Genomic DNA, 17964 nt, shown 5'->3' with positions numbered 1-17964 from the left:
AGGGGCAGAGGAAGCCTTTGAAAGTGAGGTGTGGGAATTTTTTTTCTATGTTTCGTCTGGTAAAGGGCCAGGGAGAGGCTGAAGTGGGTTTTCTCATCCAAGCCAGCTGGCACTGTTGCTGTGCTGGGAGGAAGCAGAGGAGGAACTGCCTGCCTCTTTAACAGAGCCGGGGAGCTGGCTGAGCTCTTTTGCAGGAAATGTGTCACGCTAAGGGAGGGGGCACAGTTGCCCCCATCCTAACCCTCGTGGCTGGGCCCTTCCGTGTGTCCTGGTGTCTGGAGAGGATCTCTGGCAGTGAGCAGGGCTGTGTCACTGACCTAGTTTTGGCTGGGTAGAGGGAGCGAGGTGGGAGGTCCTCCATTCCCCTCCTGGCTAGAGGGGAAGTCATGTCAGGGATGTCTCCTTGCGTTTCCTGGAATAGTCTGGGATTTCTCTCCCACCCGCCCCACTTGCAGATGGTGTAAGTGTTCTCCTTGCATGACGTGGTCTGGGAATTTCATAATATGCCTTGGGACAATGCCTCATTTTCAGGAAGGCTTGAAACTGAACCAGTGGACGAGAGCAAAGTGCAAATCGAGGCTCATGCAGCCCATTTTCCTACTCCCATCTTGGTATTTTTCCCCTTTACCCAGTTTTTAGGGGCTGTTTTTCTCAGATCAAAGCTGTGTCTTGCATTGCATCCACAGTGGCAGAATGCCCCGGGCCCAGTTCCTATTGATCTGGATAAGCTGGGCTCCTGCAGTCCACCCTGGCAGATGGAGAGGGCTGGCTGATGTGTGGCACTGGACCTGAGATCGAGCGCTTCTGCAAACCTTTTTGCTCTGTGACCTTGTGCAGACTGTGCCACCGCTCTGGTTTTTAAACACAGAAAGAAACTAAGGTGCAGCATCCTTCCAGGTATTCCACAAGTCTCTGTGTGAATGAGTGCCATGGGGCCTTCTACTGCGCCTGATGCTGGAGCGGGGAGGGTTTCATTACAGCTAATCTGTACGTAGAGGTGGTCAGTCAGAGATTATGGGTTACATTAGATGATAGTTCTGAAACTATAATGTTGAGAGGCAAAAAACCTGTTCACAAAAATAAACCATCTGCAAAATGAAGTAATCTTTTTCTGGCCACTTGTGTGAGTGTGATGTTAAGTTAAACCTGGTGTCCTTGGAAGATTGCAGTGTGAGCTGTGGGAAGTGCTGCAAGAACTAGGTTTCTCTGGTGCCTCTTTTGGGGCCATCTGAGAGTGTTTGAGCTGTGCCAAAGCACGCGCGGGCAGCAGTGAGAGCTGTTCACTCCGTGCCGAAGACTCTCCCGATGGTGGTTCTTCCTTGTTGCTAATTAATAGCAAAAGGAGTGGAGGATGCTCAAAAACCATTCTGAAAATTCAACGGAGCTCATTAAACTTCTGCGTTCTTCCTCTTAGTGTAAGAGGTTAATGGAGGATTTGGAGACCAAGGGGAAGTAAGCCACCTCAAGATTGCTAAAATTCCTGCTAGTCTCCCATTGCAGCTGGTTAACCTGTGGCAGGGCAGTCAGGAGCTACTTGCTGCTTCCCTGCTGCCTCCCCATTGACCCACTCATCGCGGTGCTGAGCCACTCCATTAGCGACTGGAAAGTGCTGAAGCGGCATCGCTCGGGTAAATGGAGAGGAGCTTTGACATTGCTGCTGGTGACTGTCCCTGCTCCTTCTGAAGGATGGCTCAAGGGTGGGGATGAGGGCACCCGCCGATGCACTGAACCCATGCAGCAGGACATGTGCCTGGGGATCTCGGGGGTCTGCCCGAGTTGCTGTACTGCCTCAAGGAGAAAAGCCCCCAAACTGTGGCTAACAGGTCTGGAGAGTAGATCTTTGCCCTGCCTGCCCCTTTACTCCTGCCTCTGCGCAGGGTGGAGACGCGCAGGGTGGAGACACGCATGGTGCCGATCTTGGCATGTGGGGAAGGTTGTGTTCATGGGCTTGGTCTTCCAGGAGTACTTGGGTTTGGCGAAAATGCTGGGAGCCTCGAAGTGTGACCTGGGTGGTGTGGGGACCCCAGTGGGACAGCAAGGAGCCCTGGCTTAACACGGGTGATAAGGTGCTGTCATTGCGGCAGCATGTCAGTGATAATGGGAGCACGCAGATAGGCTTGGCGCCTCGCCGCTCCCTTTATCTGTGATGCTGATTTTGTGCGCTTCTCCACTGCTTCATGGGTCATCTGGTCTGTCAGCGGAGACCCCAAGGAGTGAGCTGGGGTGGGCTGAGCTCTTCCTGGCTGGTGTCACTCCTTCCCCTCTCTGCAGTTGGAGGCTTACAGAAGAGCCAGGCGTGCTGGGAGAGGTAGAGAGGAGGGCTGTGCGGGGAAGTCTGTGCGGAGGGAGTTTCAAAGTGGTCCCCAGGGCCAGCGTATGCTGCAGCATCAGTGCAGGGTGCTGTGAGTCGTGATGGTTGGCAAGGAGAACCCGCTGCCAAATCCTCCAGGCTGTGCCATGGCTGCCAGGGCGCAGGGACAGCATGAGCAGTTACGTATCAATGGCTTCTGGTCCCTGCAGGGCCAGGGGTGGAGACCTGCTGCTCTGATGAACAGCAAAGCATAAATGCACCTTTCAAACAGAGTGGGTGAGGGGGCTCTGACCTTTGTGGTGGAGCTTGTTCCCTCGCTCTGAGCGGACAGGACCTCTGGGGGTAAGTGGATCCCATTTCTTTACAGGGATTTTCCCAGGCACGTCTGCCATCCCTGCGAGCAACGTAACTGCTCCAGCACCACCTGAAGCTGCTCTGGGATTTCCCTGTCTGCCCAGGGTTTCTGAGATCTGTTTCCTTGCCTACATGGGTGGAAAATGACAAAACATCTTTTGCAACTTTGGAGTTTGCTTGTAGCACTTGACCGCTCTTTCTCTGTAGCTTCAGACCATTAGGACTTCTTGGAAAAGCCAAGGCTAGTGGGAAGAAGGGAGAAAAAGGAGATGTGGTTTAGTGCTGTATGTCTCCAGCTTTGTGTGGTTCTCTCACTATCACTCATGTTATTCATCTTCATCAGAGGATCTCAGGGAGTTTGCAGAGGCTGTAAGTAGCTTAAAGTTTATCTGGAAATCCCCCTCATCACCTAAAGCCCTTGAGTGTTTGAAGCTCTAATAAATCCATATCTCCTTGTCTGCCCAAGGAAATGCCTAGCTCATCCTTCTGCGCGGTGCCATCAGGAAAGTCGCAGGCTTTCTGTGCGCTGACGGAACAACCTGTTTGTCCCGGCTGCTGGCAGCAGCAAGGTCGGGAGGTCTCCTCTGCCAAGAGAGCTGCTGTGTTCTCAGCAGCAGGAGGGCCCAGCCTGGGGGAGAGGGGTGTTTGGTGCCAGGATGCTGGGCTGGTTCCTTCTCCAGGCAGGGTTAGAGTGAAACAAGCTGGAGGTTCTCTTTGATCCAGCTCTGGAGTCAGGAATGTGAAGTAGGGATTGCTTGTTGGAGGATGAACTGAAAGTGTGTGTGAACACCTGGGTTGGGCAGCCCTGATCTCTGCCCAGCTGGGAAGAGGCAAGTCTGTGGCATGTCCTTGCAGTGCTCCGACAGCTTCAAGTCCTGAGCCTTTTCTCAATGGTGCTTGGCAGTCCTCACTCCCAAGCTTGCCCTGACATTGTAATCTCTACACCAAAACCTTAAGCTAGGCTTAATTCTAGCTGGCTAGTCAGCGAGCTGCTGGAGGGAGTCCTCTTTCCACCACTGACTTTCCTGCCACCAACTTTTCAACACACAGACATCACACATGCTTCCCTCCCCCCTCTCCAGGGGCTAGGCCAGGGGAAGGGCACCCCAAGGCCTGCAGGAACTTGCCATTGTTGAATCTGGTTTTGTCAGTGGAAATTTCCAAACGAGACCATCCTCAAATCATCTTCTTGTGGGTTTGGTGCTGATGACTGCCTGACAGCCCAGTCTGGAACCTGCAGCATTGCCAGGCCTGTGGAGATGGTGCAGGAATGGTCTCAATGACTCCCTGGGTCAGAGATATTCAGCAGTGGACTTTCCAGGTCTGAAGAGGTTCATCTTCTGCTTGTACCTTCTCCGAGCTGGCCGCAGGACAGCATACCTCCAGGGCCGGGGGAAGAGCAGCAGCTACCTTGGAAGAACAAAGTACCAAATACCAGAAGATGGGAGACTCGAGGGCAGCTTTACTGCGTCCCAGCCCCACAGCCTGGAGATGAAGTTTGAGTGTGACAACGTTGGTGTTGTGCGTGAGAAGCCGGCAGCAGCAGAGGTTGTCTTCAGTCCCCGCAGCGAGAGCTAGCGCAGGCTGTCACTGCGCTGCCTTGCCACTCCGGTGCCCTCTGAAATCTCTCAGCCGCCTTGCCCTGGAGTGACGCACTAATTGCTACATGTGCTAATTGGCTTGGCCGGGCTCGCTCCTCTCTGGCCCTGTGCATAAATCAGCACCAGGGAGCTGGCGTGCCCTCTCCCCCCTCTGCACACGTACGCTCCAGAGATGCTGAGAATGATGCTCTCGTGCTCCCAGGGCTGACCCACTTACCAGCCAGGATTGTCTTCCTGGCCCGTGACGTAAGTTTATCCCATGCTGGTTTGTTTTGCTGAGATGTTTGTTTCGGTGACTGGAATAACCGTAAAGGCTTCTCTTATTTATTAATGTGCTATTAGGGCTCCTATCATCTCTCTCTCTCTCGTTCGCTGGCCAGAGGATCAATCAGATGCAGGCATCTTTGAAGGAGTGGTACCAGGGCTGGCGCCTGGCCAAGGGAGCTGCGGAGAGTCATGGGAAAATGCTGCTAAATGCCGAAAATTAATTTCAAGAGAAATGCGGGGAGGGAGAAAAACCCACTCTGGGGAAAAAAAAAAAAAAAATAAAGCTTTTTTTTCCTCCGATGTAATCTCCCGTGTGACAAATCAGACAGGCAGCAAAGAGCTCTTTGAATGAATTCCCTCTGCAGGAGCCGGTCCTGTGGCACCCCAGCCAGCCGGTGGGCAACCACCAGGCGTGTCTCATTGCCTCTGCTGCTGGTACACCAAAACGCCAGGTGTGCCAAATACTTGAGGTTGAGTAAATGTGACCTGGCTTTCTCCTGCTTCCCTTGAAAATTTAAATTGTAAGAGCTCACGAGTGATACAGTAAAGCAACAGGCTGTGGTGCAGAGTGGTTTACTTGCCTGCTCTGGCTGTGCATCAGAGTACAACAAGCCTCTCTCTGGAGAGGTAGACCCATTTCTTATTTTGGATAGAGCTGGAGTGGTTAAAATTGGGCCTTAGATGTCTCACCTGCACCAGTCCCACTGAGCAGTTTTCAAATGTGGGTGAACCCGCTGGGGGTTTGGGTCTCCCCCAGGGGATGCTCCTGCTATCCTTTGCAGGCACTACTTGGCCAAACCCTTTTGCTCAGTGCTTTCTGTTGGGGACAGTGGGGAGATGCAGCTGCAGGAAGCTCTGCGGGCCTGGGGCCTCTTGTCGTGCTGCTGCATGTTTCCCGTGGGCAGAGCCCAGCTGCTGGCGGGTTTCCTGCCCTGCCAGGCTGCGGGTAGTGGAGAGGGGTGGAGAACTGGGGGACAAGGGCTGCTTTTCTCTCAGTGTGGTTTAGCTTTCTGGCTCACTGTGGGTCCTGCACAGTTTAAGGAGCATGGCGGGGAGAGGTGGGGAGCTGGCAGGTCATTGCTATTGGTGTCTGTGCTGCCAGCATGGGGCTGGGTCTGTCGGTGTTGCCCATCCATGCATCCTGCCAGGTTTGTGCTGCATGTGGCCGGCTGAGCTTGAGCAAATGCATCACCCTCTAGCTGGCATTGCCCTTCCCGAGGTCTGTGGACAGCTGAAGGTGTTTGATACAAGCTGTATTTTGCCAGCGGGTATGGTGTCTGGCTGCTGGAGAGGCTGCTGTGCTCCTCCAAGGTGGAGCTGACTCTTCTCTCCTTCCGCATGGAGCTTAACCAGCCAGTGTGGGCAGCAGGTTGGCCCCCGGTGCAGCTGCAGGGTTGTGCCGCTCGGGAGGGCATGGGCTGAATTAGCTCGGGGAATTCCAGCTCTGTGCTCTCATGCACACTCATGCAGCTGTGGGCCTCCCATCAACAGAGTGGAAACAAGACCATGAGCCTTGTGCAGTGGTCTTGTGGTGCTTTGTAGAGGAGCAGAGAGATACAGTGGAAATAGTTACCCTTTTGCTAGTTTTAGCAATGCTAGCAGACATTTCCCAGGGCTATATATTCCCACCGAGCACCCTCGGCTTGTTGAGGCTGTGTTGGGTTATGGGCATGGTTCCCAAGGGATTGTCACCTACCAGGCCCAGAAATGGAGCTTGGGATGGGCCCTGGCAAAGTGAGGCACAAGGGCACAGATGAAGAATTGAACTGAAAGCTGCTCAGAGCTGTTTCCTGGCCCTAGCAGGCAGACGGCGTGACAACAGCGGGTATTTTTAGAGGCCAGCTGCCTGCAATGCAAGAGAAGGAAGGCAGCAGTCAGGCAAGAGAAACGAGTGATGTTCTCTCTGCCCCGCATCCCTGCCCAGCATTTTATATCCCCCCAGGCTGGGGCTTTTGACATTAGAGTTTCCATGTCCTCCGTCCCTCTTTGCCTGTTGCTGCCTTGAAAGGCAACTGATTTTGTTCTCCCCTCAGCTTTCGCCGTGGCTGCGTGTTTCTCTGATCATGGCTCAGCTTGGTGGTGTCAGGGGCTCTGCCCGTCGCATCGCAGACAATTGTGTTACAGCTTAGTGTGGTGGGCATTTTGGGGATTGTTTTTTGGAGAAATCTTTCTTGCTGGTGAGGGAAAACCTGCAGTTTCTCCTGCAGCTGGAGTAATTGCAGTAATTCATTTGGGAGCTCTCCCTGCAAGGTGATGGAGGTGTCTTTTGTTGGAAGTGCTGCAGGGGAATTAGATCCACCTTTCAATCCATCCATCCATCCATCCATCCAAGGCCTATACATCTGTAGCTGGGGAGAATGAGGCGGGATTCGGCTCTAGCCAGATGGCTTAAATTACTGTCTGCAGGGAAGTCGAGTCAAATGGGTTGAGGTCAGTTTTGGGGCCAGGCTTCTGTTCAGCTGGTGCTGAGTGGGACGAGGTGAGGCTGAGCACCCTGCCTGAGTTGCCTCAGCATTTCAGTTATTCCCACACTGATCTTGTTGCTTTGATGCTATCGTCCATCTGCTTATTTATTGCAACATAATTTCATAGCACTTGAAGTCTGCCATTTGCCTGAATTTTGCCCTTCCAAGGGTGGTTGTAGATGCCTTTGATTTCTTTCTGCTTCCCGTGGACAGGTATGAAGCAGGCAGCACCCTGAAGCTGGTCTTTGGGGTGCCTGTGTCCGGAGAATGGGAGCTCATGCTGTCAGCTTGATGCTGTCGAGCATCCTACCGCACCTTGAATGGCAGAGGTGTGTGATCATCCTGCTGCTCTGCACCCCCATTTTTCCCTTCCTGCTGTCCCAGTAGCCTGGATTCATTCACTGGGCATCCCTCAGCGATCGCAGACCCTCCCGGGGAGCAGGGAGATGCTCGCTGTCACGCATCCTCCTACCGCGCAAGGGGCAGGTCAGCCTATGGCTTGCTCTGCTGTGTGCTCCTCCCTAGGATTTTTTTCAACTGGTGTCTTTCTTCTTGCAGAAACAACCAGTGTGAACTGGTGTTTCCCCATCATGCACTGCCTGTAGACACAGCTCAATGTGCCTTTCGTGCTCTGTTTGCTGCCCACTATGTAAAAATTGCCCTTTCTTTACCCTGAAAAGCAGTGCACCATCCTTCCCACACACCCCAGGGATCTTACACTAATAATGAAAACCAGTTGTCCCAGTAACTCCTGCCACCATGGCCCAGGCATGACGTGCCATGGGAGATCCTCCACTGCTCCGTTTGTGCGGTGCTGCTGTGGGATGCCCGGGGAGAAAGTGTCCCAGGAGCTGGGTGGGATTGCTTCCCAGCAGGAGCGCGTGTGTGAGATCAGTGCTGGGCTCTGATCCTTCTGCCAGCATCGTGATGCTGGGGCATGTCATCGTGTGTCCCTGGAGTGTCCCTTCATCCTCCCAGCAAGATCAGCTGAGGTGTGATAGAGTCTCAGCAGCATCAAGGAATGACTTTTCTGCTGTGGAATAACCCGGGGGTCAGGAGCGGGGTAGCCTGGGAGGTGCCACTTCATCCCGCCAGCTCAGTTGTGTTTGGGAGTGGCTTGGGTCAGGCTTTTGTGCTTAAGCCTTTCCGAAAGCGGGAGTTCCTCTGGCAGCTCGGTGGTGGCTGGAGCCCGGCGGTGGGGACTCCGTGGGTGCCTCCCCAACGGATGGCTTAGTCAGAAGTGACTCACCCCGATGTGACGTTTCCTCGCTGCTCCCTCCCAGCCCCTGCCAAGCCGAAGCATCCGACTCTCTCCCTTTTGGCTTTGATTTCCCAGTTGCTGCGTCCTGTCGTGCTGCTGGAGGATCCCCTACACTCCTTCATTTTGGCACCTGGGACCTCTCAGTTGCTTTGTTGGCTCCGTGCATCTTGTGGGTGATTGCTGCCCACAGCAGGGCTTGCAGTCAGGCTTTCAGCTTCACACAAGAAATATTTGGGAGGAAAAAAGCAGGTGTGCTGGCAAAGCCTTTGGAAATTCCCAGGCATGCCTGCAGGATCCCTCTCCTCTCTGGGCAGTGAATTTGGAACCCCGAGCATCCCCTGAGAGTTGGGGACATAGCTCCGGGGCATCCCTGCAGCTCTTCTGCACAATGAGATAACCCCAGGCTGGTTTTGTGACAAGCAAGCGCCCTGAATGAGCTTGTAACTCAGCAAATTCAAGCCCTACAGCCACACGGCAGGAGTCTAAGGTGTTAATGCTTTCACTGGGCTGTGACCCAGGACCCTTCTGCTTAACTTTGCTGTTTTCCAGGATGCTAAAATTAGCTTTGGGCTACACGTTCTTCCTTATGCAGCCTGTTCCCAGCAGCTGGGGGAGTGTTTCTGCAGTAAACAAGGACTAGCTGGAAGGCAGGGTGACCCTGGGAGGTCACCTTTTCCTTCCAGGTCTGGGGGAACTGACCCTGCAGCACAGGCTGGGCTATAGAAGGGATATGCTCTCTACCTGTAGTGTAGGTACTTTTGTTCAAAAATCACAACGGCAACTATTAAAGGGACAACACTCCAAGAGGGACAGGCAGGGGGGTGCTTGGGGTGCAGAGGCTGTTTGTACATCTTCCCTGAGGGTGGCTCTGGATGTCCCTGTGACTGTATAGCCAGGCCTCTCTCCTGCTTCTCAATGTCCATAAGCTGTGCTGGATGTGTCTTGTAAGGCTTTGGTGTGTCTGTCTGCTGAGGCTTGATGGGTTTGGGTGCTTTGGAGCAGAAGTTCCTGTCTGTGGGGCTCCCTCTCTCACATCTCCTGCCCCTTCCCAACTCTCTGGCTTTCCTCATCCCCAGTATTGCAATCTGTTCTGCTTCTTCCCGTCCTACCTCACCGCCTCCATAAGAAACCAGCTGGCTAAAAAAAAAATATATCTCTGCCTCCTGACTTGCAGCAAGCCAGCCCTGGACTGCGCCCAAGTGACACCACCCAGCCCCTCTGCTTTGCATCCTGCATCCCCCTGGTCCCAGTGGCGTCCCCACATCCACCTGGAGCACCGATGCCTTTTCCTTGCTGCTGCATCTACCTCCTCTTTGCTGCTTGAGAGCGGGGAGAGTGGGCAGAGCTGTCTCCAAAACCCGATGCCTCAAGCGTTAGGGCATTGCTGACCTTGGGCAGCTTCGTGGTCAATGGCACGTCCCTGCCACCCTTGGCTGGCATGTGGCTGACGTGACAGCAAACACCTGCAGCGTGGTGGCTTTGCCAGGAGCCATCACGAACCAGGGACAGCCTTTCTTAGACATTGCACAGAAGTGGCTTCTTTTTGGGGTGCTGCTTCATGTTACAAGAGTTTATTTTCTCTCAGCTCAGCCAGCTGAACTGATTTGATCAGCAAGGAAACGGTGGGATGAGATGGGATGGGGATGGAGCAGGATTGTCTCTTTGCTGAGACGACCTTCACCGTCGGGTTTCTCTCCAAGTGCCACCATCCAGAGATGTCCCGGCCCAGCCATGTCCCCACTGCCTGGCTTGTTGTCTGGGGCTGGAGCACTGGCATCCCCCAGCCCTGTCTCCCTTCCACCCCCAGGAAGGCAGGATGTCGTCTTTCCAGCCTGGACCTGTCCTTTATGCTTTCCCCTCTTCCCCGCAGCCTTGAATCAGGAGGAAGGACACTGGTTGGGCCCTTTTTTGGAGCTGGCAAATTAGTCCGCTTAAGTGCTTTACTCCTTCCTGCCTACGTGTCCCCGCTCGTGTCAGCCCTTGAGCTGCACAATAGCCGAGCACCATCGCGGTGTTCGTCCGGCGCCTTGTGTCCTGCCGTGGGGCCGTGTCGGGCTCTGGCTCCTGCATCTTCCCGTGCAGCTGATGCCGTTTCCTTCTGAAAGGGGAAGAAGGTTTGGGCCTGATCCTGCTGAGTGCCTTGGCCTCCAGGCACTCCAAGTGAGCACCTTGCTGGCAGAGGGAGCGTAGTCCTTGGGACAGGTCCTTGGTGCAGCTGTGAGGTGCCTCTTGGCCCCGGAGCTGGGTGGCATCACCAGCTGCATCGCTCAGAGGCTGTTGTAGCATCCTTATACCATGGGCGATGCTCTCAGAAGAGGACACCCATGGAGGTCCTCAGCTGCCAGGTCACTGCAGTGCCCAAGTGCTGATGACGTGCTCTGCACCCGCCATGTGCCATCTCCAATGTGCTGTCTTGTGACAGTCACTTTCAAAAAATGAGGCTGCTTTAATCCAGTAGGGAGTTTATTTTCCAGGAGATGTTGCGTCTGAATATCTTTACTCTGCAGGTTCCCTTTGCTTGGCTGGTGAGGAGGGCAGCTCTTCTGCCATCCCTTCCCTCTCGGGGCTGAGCTCACGAGGGGCAAGGGAATGGGAGGACTTGGAGTCCCTTTGTCTCACCAAAATCCACATATTTCTGCTTCAGACTGACCATACATGTGGTCTTTCAGTCTTTCCCTTTTCTTCAATCACTAGTGTGGTTGGTTTTTGTTTGTTTGTTTAAGCTGATCACTCTCTTCCATCTTCCACCTGGTGCCGATTCAGCTGGCAATGCCAGGGAAGCCGCAGGAGGTGTGATGCTCGGCAAGGAGGAGGCACCAGGACTCTACTTCAGCTGTGTGCTTGGACCAAATATTCACTGTATTTATCTCATGTTTGGATGCATCCTCACCTGGTGCAAGCTGCCTCCCTTGGCTGGGCACCCAGAATACTCTCTGGAGACACAGAGATAGGCTGTACAGCTGAGGTTTCCAGATGTCCCATGGACATCAGGGGCTTACCCCCGAGTCCCTGGTGCTCGGGGTGTCCTGTGGGGTGGCTGGGCACCAGGAAAGTGACCCCTTCTGGGTGGGCACATTTTAGGGAGTTTGCGTAGCCACTCATGGTTTATCCTGCTGTGGTAGCAGGGTCCAGGACCTGAATGCTGCTTGCTGCGGGGTAGACACAAGTGCTGGGAATTTCCTGTCCCAGATGAAGAAGCAGCTGTGTTTGAGATATTTACAGATGGTTAGAAAGGTGTCTTAACCCTCCCAACCCCCGCCAAAGCCCTGTCAGCCTGTGTGCTGATGCTTTTGGCACCGTGAGGGTTAACCATGGGGCTTTTTCAGTTTGTATAGGGTGTGCTGCAGGTTTTCAGAGGTACCCAGCTCTGCTTTGCGTAGCTCTCTAAAATTAACCATTTAACCTTCCTAAAATTACTCAGAGGGCAGTAGCCCCCAGAGAGCACCAGCACTGCTTGCTCCCAGTTTCTAGACCAAGCCATTGGAGAGATGACCTGACAACGTGCGTCTCACAGCCCTGGAAAGCCCTTGGATTTCTCAAAGTCTGCTGCAGGATACAAGCGTCCAGCTTTGGATCTGACCTGCCTTTCCAGGCCACCCTGCTTCCCGCAGCACCCTCCTCTTCCTCGCTTGCTCCTGGCAAGAGCTGGTTCCTGCCTGCACAGCTCTGCTTGCGGGGATGGTGCTGGCTTCAGGTTTAATGTGCCACAGGCAGGAGTGTCGCCAGCTGCCCTGGGTGCCTTGGGGAAGAGGAGGCATCCATGGCCTTTCCCTGGAGTATCCCCCCAGCCTCCCCAGGGGTGTGGGAGGCTCAGGCAAGGAGGAATAGCTGGGCCTTTCCTCTCGCTCTTTTTTTAGGCATATGGGAGGAGGGCAGAAAGAGTTCGAGGAGGAGGGAGCTGAATTTTCCATGAGCAGCTGTCAAAATGTAATCTCCTGCATCGCTTGGGCTGGCAGCTTAGGCAGGATAAATTAACGGGGATTTCGGGGAATGTGGAAAATACCATGGCCTGGAAGGGGCCAACTCTATGAAGAGCAGCCCTTTCATCTGTAGGACCAGCTCCGGGCCGCGGCACCCACCCGAACCCCGCAGGGATGCTCTGAAGCGTGGCGTTCGGCGCCTGCCGCTGTTGGGTGCTGCCTGTTCCCTGGCCTCAGTGATTTTCTGTCTACCACCTTCCCCCAGAGGTCACCCAGAGATGGGGCGAGGGAGCCTGATCCCCTTCCCTGCCTCCCCGGTCCTCCTGGAGATGGGCTCCCCACAGCTCCAGTGCCAGCAGTTGCTCTTGTAATGCTAAGTATTTGTGCCGACAGCTGGGGTGCAGGGCCCCCCCCTGCTCGGGGGCCCTTCAGCGATGGCTCCTCTGTCCCGCTCAGACCCAGGAATTTATGCAATTGGCTCCTACTGCTTTGCCGATGGTTGTGCACAGGCAGCCACAGGCCGAGTCTCATCCTGGGCCCTCTCCCTTTGCACCTGTTGTGTGTCTCGTAGTGTCCCTTTGGGTGCTGCTGGAGCCAGCAGATCTGGGTCAGCTGTTTAAAATAACACATTGGCACAGAAAAAAGGGGGGACTGGAGAAAACGAGGTCTTCCTGTGTAGTGCATGGGGGATGGTACCAAACCTCTGCAACTGCCTTGTCCTGACATTGTGTTCACAGCTCAAACACCATTTCTAAAGGGAGCCCTTCGCAGCCGCCCCGTGCCAGGGGCTCGCTGCTGGAAACCAGTCCCCAGAGCTTCCCAGGTAGGGACTGGAGCCCGCAGTGCAGACTGTGTTTTTAGGCAGGATCGGTTCAGATGGGGACAGGGGCAGGCAGGCTGACGGGGACGGTGTCTCTCGAGGGGAGGCTAGTTGGGTCTTGCAGGCTGGGAGGCTATCTGAGCCCGCTCTATAAATACACTGGGCGGGTAAACACTTGGGAGAAGAAAAAAAAAACACAACTATTTCAGCTAATGGGCACTGCTGCCACGAGGTATAAATCGGTCAGGAGTAAAATTAGGCTGGAGATGAGAAGGCAGATTGGTGCTGCTGCCCGCGAGTCTCCGGCTGCCGGCGCTGCCCGTTTGGCTGGGGCTTGGTGCAAATGGGGCCAGATTCACAGCGGAGACCCCGCAGCTCGGCCTGGCGGGGGCAGGGATGTGTCCCTGCAATGGCACACGAGGGGCCAGCCTGACACCCTGCCGGAGGAGCCGCTGGGCTCAAGGGCTCCTTGATTTAGCAGGTCCCTTTAGAGTGAGTCTCCCCATCATCAGTGACACTTGTCCTTGCTGTGTCCTCCTGGGAAATAACCGCCCTTTGGAGGGGCAGAAGTTGTTGTCCCTGTCCTAGACCTTCATCTGGGTTGCTGGAAGTAATCTGTACTTATCAGCACTACTAATGAGAGAGTGCTCAGGTGTTGAGTGGTTATCCTGGCTGTATGCACGGCAGAGGTCTGAGCTGCCTCCTCTTAAAGCCACCTGCACTTTGTCCCTTCCAAGAAGCAAAAAAATGCCCTTGCCACATCCATGTGGTGGCAAATGAACCTGATTCATCCTTAGTTTGTGTACATTCCTTTTCTTTCCTGAGCGGCCTTTGCATATATATGAAGAAAGCTCTTAAGCGGCACTGCAGTCAGACCTGATCTGCTTTTAGAAGGCAGGTCCTTAAATTACCCTCTCCCTCTCTGCAGGCAGGGAATTGCTAGATATTCTGGTGCAAACCCATGGTGATGGTGGTGGCACGCACATGTTGGGCTGCATCAGCCTGAGCCCTGCTGCACCGGGCAGTGGGGACCGCCCGGCCTCGAGCTGGCTGTGGTGGAACTGCAGGGAGCACCAGCGGGTGACCCGCAGGGCTGGTTGGGGATTTGATTCCTGGAAGTTTGAGACTTGGAAACCTGGGTCTAGGGCAGCCTTGCTCAGTGGTGCTGGGGATGATGGTGGTCTGCGTGGCTCGAGCAGGTGGTGGCACCAGTGTGATACCCCAGCATCAGCGGGGCCCCATTTTCCTGCCTAAGGAAGGATGCAGAGCAGGTCTGGACATCATGGACAGGTTCACTCAAGAGTCTGGGTCACCAGGCGGGTCCAGGAGTCAGGGCAAGGCCAAGGTCAAGCTGGAATGTCAGCCTGTAGGGTCCAGCTGCTGCTGGAGCTGTTGGCTGGCATTGGAGGTGCAAGCACCTGCTTCCCTCCTGCAAAAAGCTGGAGAAAACATTGATTCAGTCTCTCAGCTCCAGCCTGCCTTCTTCTGCTGTGGCCCCACAGGAAAACCTTCCTCCTGAGCCCTTCTCTGGCTCAGCTGTGCAGGGCTGAACCACAGCAGCAGTGACAGCACCGTCCTGGTGTGGGGACGTGCCCCTGCACTCGCCAGCCCTGGGGTGCTGCGTGCCCCAGGCTGCTCCTCGCCCTTTAAGAGCCGGCAGCAGCTGATGGCCACGTGTCCGCTGCCTTGGCACGCTCTCCATGCCCTCTGCGCGGCGGGGACGGCCGGCACGGCGGCTCGGGTGGCTGTCCCCTGTTGGGTGGCTGTCCCCCACGCCGGCACTGCTGGCAGCCAGCACAGGATGAGTGGGCGCGCGGCGGGCGCTGCGTGGGGTGCGTGCCACCATGCAGGCAGCAGGTGAGGGGGCTGTCATGCCCCACCCTGAGATGCGGGACGGGCTCTTCTCCTCCCCTCACTTAGGGCTCATCTCTCTTCCTCCAGGTTTCAAGTGCCCCATTTGCTCCAAATCCGTGGCTTCTGATGAGATGGAAATGCACTTTATCATGTGTCTGAGCAAACCTCGCCTCTCCTACAATGGTAAGGGCCCATAGCCAGGCTGTGCGGGGAACACGGCGTCCTGCTGGCTTGGGATGGCTCCGGGCAGGCTGGAGAGATACTTGCTGCAGGCTGCACGGGCAGGCAGCTCAGCTTGGCTTGCCAAGAGGGCTGTGCTCCAGCGGAGCGGTGCAGCTCACTGTCCCTTCTCTGCTCCGCTCCCCCAGCATGGCTCAAACCCGCTGCTTTTTGCCTTGGGACCCTTTGGATTACAGCCCCCTTCCTGTGTTCCTCACCATGGGGTGCTGTGCCCGAGGGAGCCATCCTGCCTGTTTGGGGCCAGGGACGTGTGTCCTCCTGGGCTGCCCCTCTGAAGGGTTGTTGCCTTCCTCCCCTCTTCACTGGCAGTGGGGTTACTGGGCTGAGCATGGGTCTGCAAGCTCCTGCATCTCCCATCCTCTCTCCTGACCTCTCATGGGAGAGCAATGCTCGCTCCCTCCTCAACAGTGCTTTTTTGACAGCCAGGGGTAGGGGGTGTGTTCACTGTAGCCGCCCCTGCCCTATTTCCGCCCCCGTGTCTCCATCTGAGCCTCCTGCCAGTGTTTGCCGGGGCTGCTGCCACTCGGCTGCCCATCCCTTTTCAGCCTGGAGAAGAGAAGCTGAGAAGGGGATCTTATCAGTGCTTAGAAATATCTCAAGGGTGGGTGTCAAGAGGATGGGACCAGACTCATTTCATTGGTGCCCAATGATAGGATGAGTGGCAACAAGCACAGACAAAAACACAAGAAATTCCAACTAAACATGAGGAGAAACTTCTTTACTCTGAGGGTGCCAGAGCCCTGGAACAGGCTGCGCAGAGAGGTTGTGGAATCTCCTCCTCTGGAGACATTCAAAACCCGCCTGGACGTGACCCTGTGTGATCTGCTCTGGTGAACCTGCTTTAGCAGGTGGGTTGGACCAGATGACCTCTAGAGGTCCCTTCCAACCCAACCATTCCGTGATTCTGTGTTTCTGTGATCCCAGCTGCCTCTGCGGAGGTGGCCGTGGGTTCCCCTCCGTCCTGGGGACGCCACGAAGGGCCATGTCTCACCGCTGCCCTCTCCTTCTCTCCCAGATGATGTGCTGACCAAGGATGCCGGCGAGTGTGTGATCTGCCTGGAGGAGCTGCTGCAGGGGGATACGATAGCCAGGCTGCCCTGCCTCTGCATTTATCACAAAAGGTACCGCCCGGGCACCAGGGGCAAGCGGATACGCAAGACAGGTGGCGGGGGGACAGGTGGGGACATCCCGAGGCTCGGCAGCACGGTGGTGACACACTCTCCTCTCTTCAGCTGTATAGACTCATGGTTTGAAGTGAACAGATCTTGCCCGGAGCATCCTTCTGATTGACCCGCCGGGCGTGCTTGCTGACTTCTCTCTAAGGTGAGCCTGTGGCTGGCTGTTCACCTGGAATTTACCCCTGGGGGACGTAAATCCAGGGCCAGGAGGGGGTGGGGTGGGATGGGGTGTCCGTGGTTCCTGCTCCTCACCTGGCATCATCTCTCTCTGCCTTTGCAGGGCACCTTGCTATACCTGCTGTACCTCCTCTCCCCATCCCCCCTGCCCTGCCTGGAGTTTTGGGCTGACTTTAAATTTCCTCAAGAAGACAAAAATAAAACCCAGAAACTTGAATCCACTTGGGACAACAGCAAATTTTTTTTTATTTTATTTTATTATTATTTTTTTTGGATGTTTGGGGTTTTTTGTTGTTGTTGTTGTTTTTTAATTTAAAAGATTTAGAAAGAAAGAAGAAACATCCAGGAGAAGACAGTGTGAGAAAAGCGGAGCGACCTGCTCTCCCCTCCACAGCCGCTGGTCACCAGGAGAGCTCTGCCTGCCAGGGAGGTCCCGGGGACACCCTGGGCCAAAACCCTGCCATGATGTTTGGCTTTTCTCCCCAAAACAAAAGGGGAAAGCTGCCAGGGGACGGCCGGCCAAACGGAGCACGTGGCATTTCTCACCGGCAACCCCCCCACCTCCCACCCGGACTTGCCCGGGGGCTCTGCTCGGTTTTTTTGCACTGACTAAACGGGAATTTTCTCCTCTCTCCCGTCTCCCTTTTGGAGATCTCCACCCCAGCCCTGGCAGCATTGAGACCGGGACTCTGCCCCACGCCAGGAGCGGGGCCACTGCTCCCCCCTGCTGAGCCATGGGGGTCTGTCTTTCAAGTGTTTACAATGAGGAAAAAAAGGAAAAAAAAAAAAAAAAAAGAAAAAAAAAAAGAGAAAACTGACAAAAACGAAAAAAAAAAACTCAACTGAAGCTTCGTGTTGACTGGCGTGTTCTTCGATTTGAGCTTCCCTGCCCCGGTGATGTTTACAGACTGGTCACTCTTTAACTCAGCTATAACCACTCAGAGACTGGAGAGCTGCAGCATCCCCGCCGCCCCCTCCTGCCCCTCCTCGCCGGGCTCCTCTTGCCAAAACCGCCCTCCCCTCTTTCTTTCCACCGCCTTGGAGTCAAACCCTTTTGAGGAGGGTACAGGGCAAGGCCCCCCATGGCCCTTGGGGGTGGCTTTGCTGGAGGTGCCAAGATGGAGTCGGTTCATGGCAGTGACTCCCCAGCCCATCCCCGTCCCCTCCTGGCGCGGCGGGTGCGTTTTCGTTGGTGAGACCTCCCCTGCCGGTGGCCGTGCCCCTGCGGGAAACCTTTCTGTATTTATATATTAAAAAAAAAAAAACCACAGGGGAAAAAAAATGAGTTCAGAGCTTGGGGGGAGCTTCCTTCATTAGTCAAGGTGTTTTGATATGGTATTAAAACAATGTTCAATAAAATATTCACTGTTATTTTATTTCACTGGTTTTCTTGGTGAAGCAGGCGATGCCTGGGGGGTGCCACTGCCCCCTCCCTATGCCCGCATTGGTGTGGGGATGGCTGCAGTGGTGCTCGGCAGGTCCCAGGGGCTCCCAGCCCTGCACCCCCAGCACCGCA

At 55.1% G+C, this 17964-nt stretch overlaps 2 protein-coding genes across 2 annotated transcripts in view; both read left to right on the top strand.

Annotated features, from left to right (window-relative positions):
• Positions 1–17964, top strand: part of COG4 (component of oligomeric golgi complex 4) — a 371279-nt gene that overhangs the window by 248836 nt on the left and 104479 nt on the right. The gene's annotated exons all lie outside the window — the stretch shown is intronic.
• On the top strand, positions 14643–17824 carry ZNRF1 (zinc and ring finger 1). Its single transcript, XM_082062736.1, has 5 exons — positions 14643–14856; positions 14941–15036; positions 16109–16214; positions 16326–16416; positions 16552–17824. The coding sequence occupies exons 1-4, from the start codon at positions 14844–14846 to the stop codon at positions 16381–16383; spliced, it is 273 nt and encodes a 90-aa protein (XP_081918862.1). The 5' UTR covers positions 14643–14843; the 3' UTR covers positions 16384–16416; positions 16552–17824.

The sequence above is a fragment of the Streptopelia decaocto genome (genome assembly GCF_964273445.1).
Source record: "Streptopelia decaocto genome assembly, chromosome: 11".
Classification (NCBI taxonomy): domain Eukaryota; kingdom Metazoa; phylum Chordata; class Aves; order Columbiformes; family Columbidae; genus Streptopelia; species Streptopelia decaocto.
The sequence above is the reverse complement of the archived record's forward strand: the minus strand, read 5'-3'. Positions and strand labels throughout refer to the sequence as shown.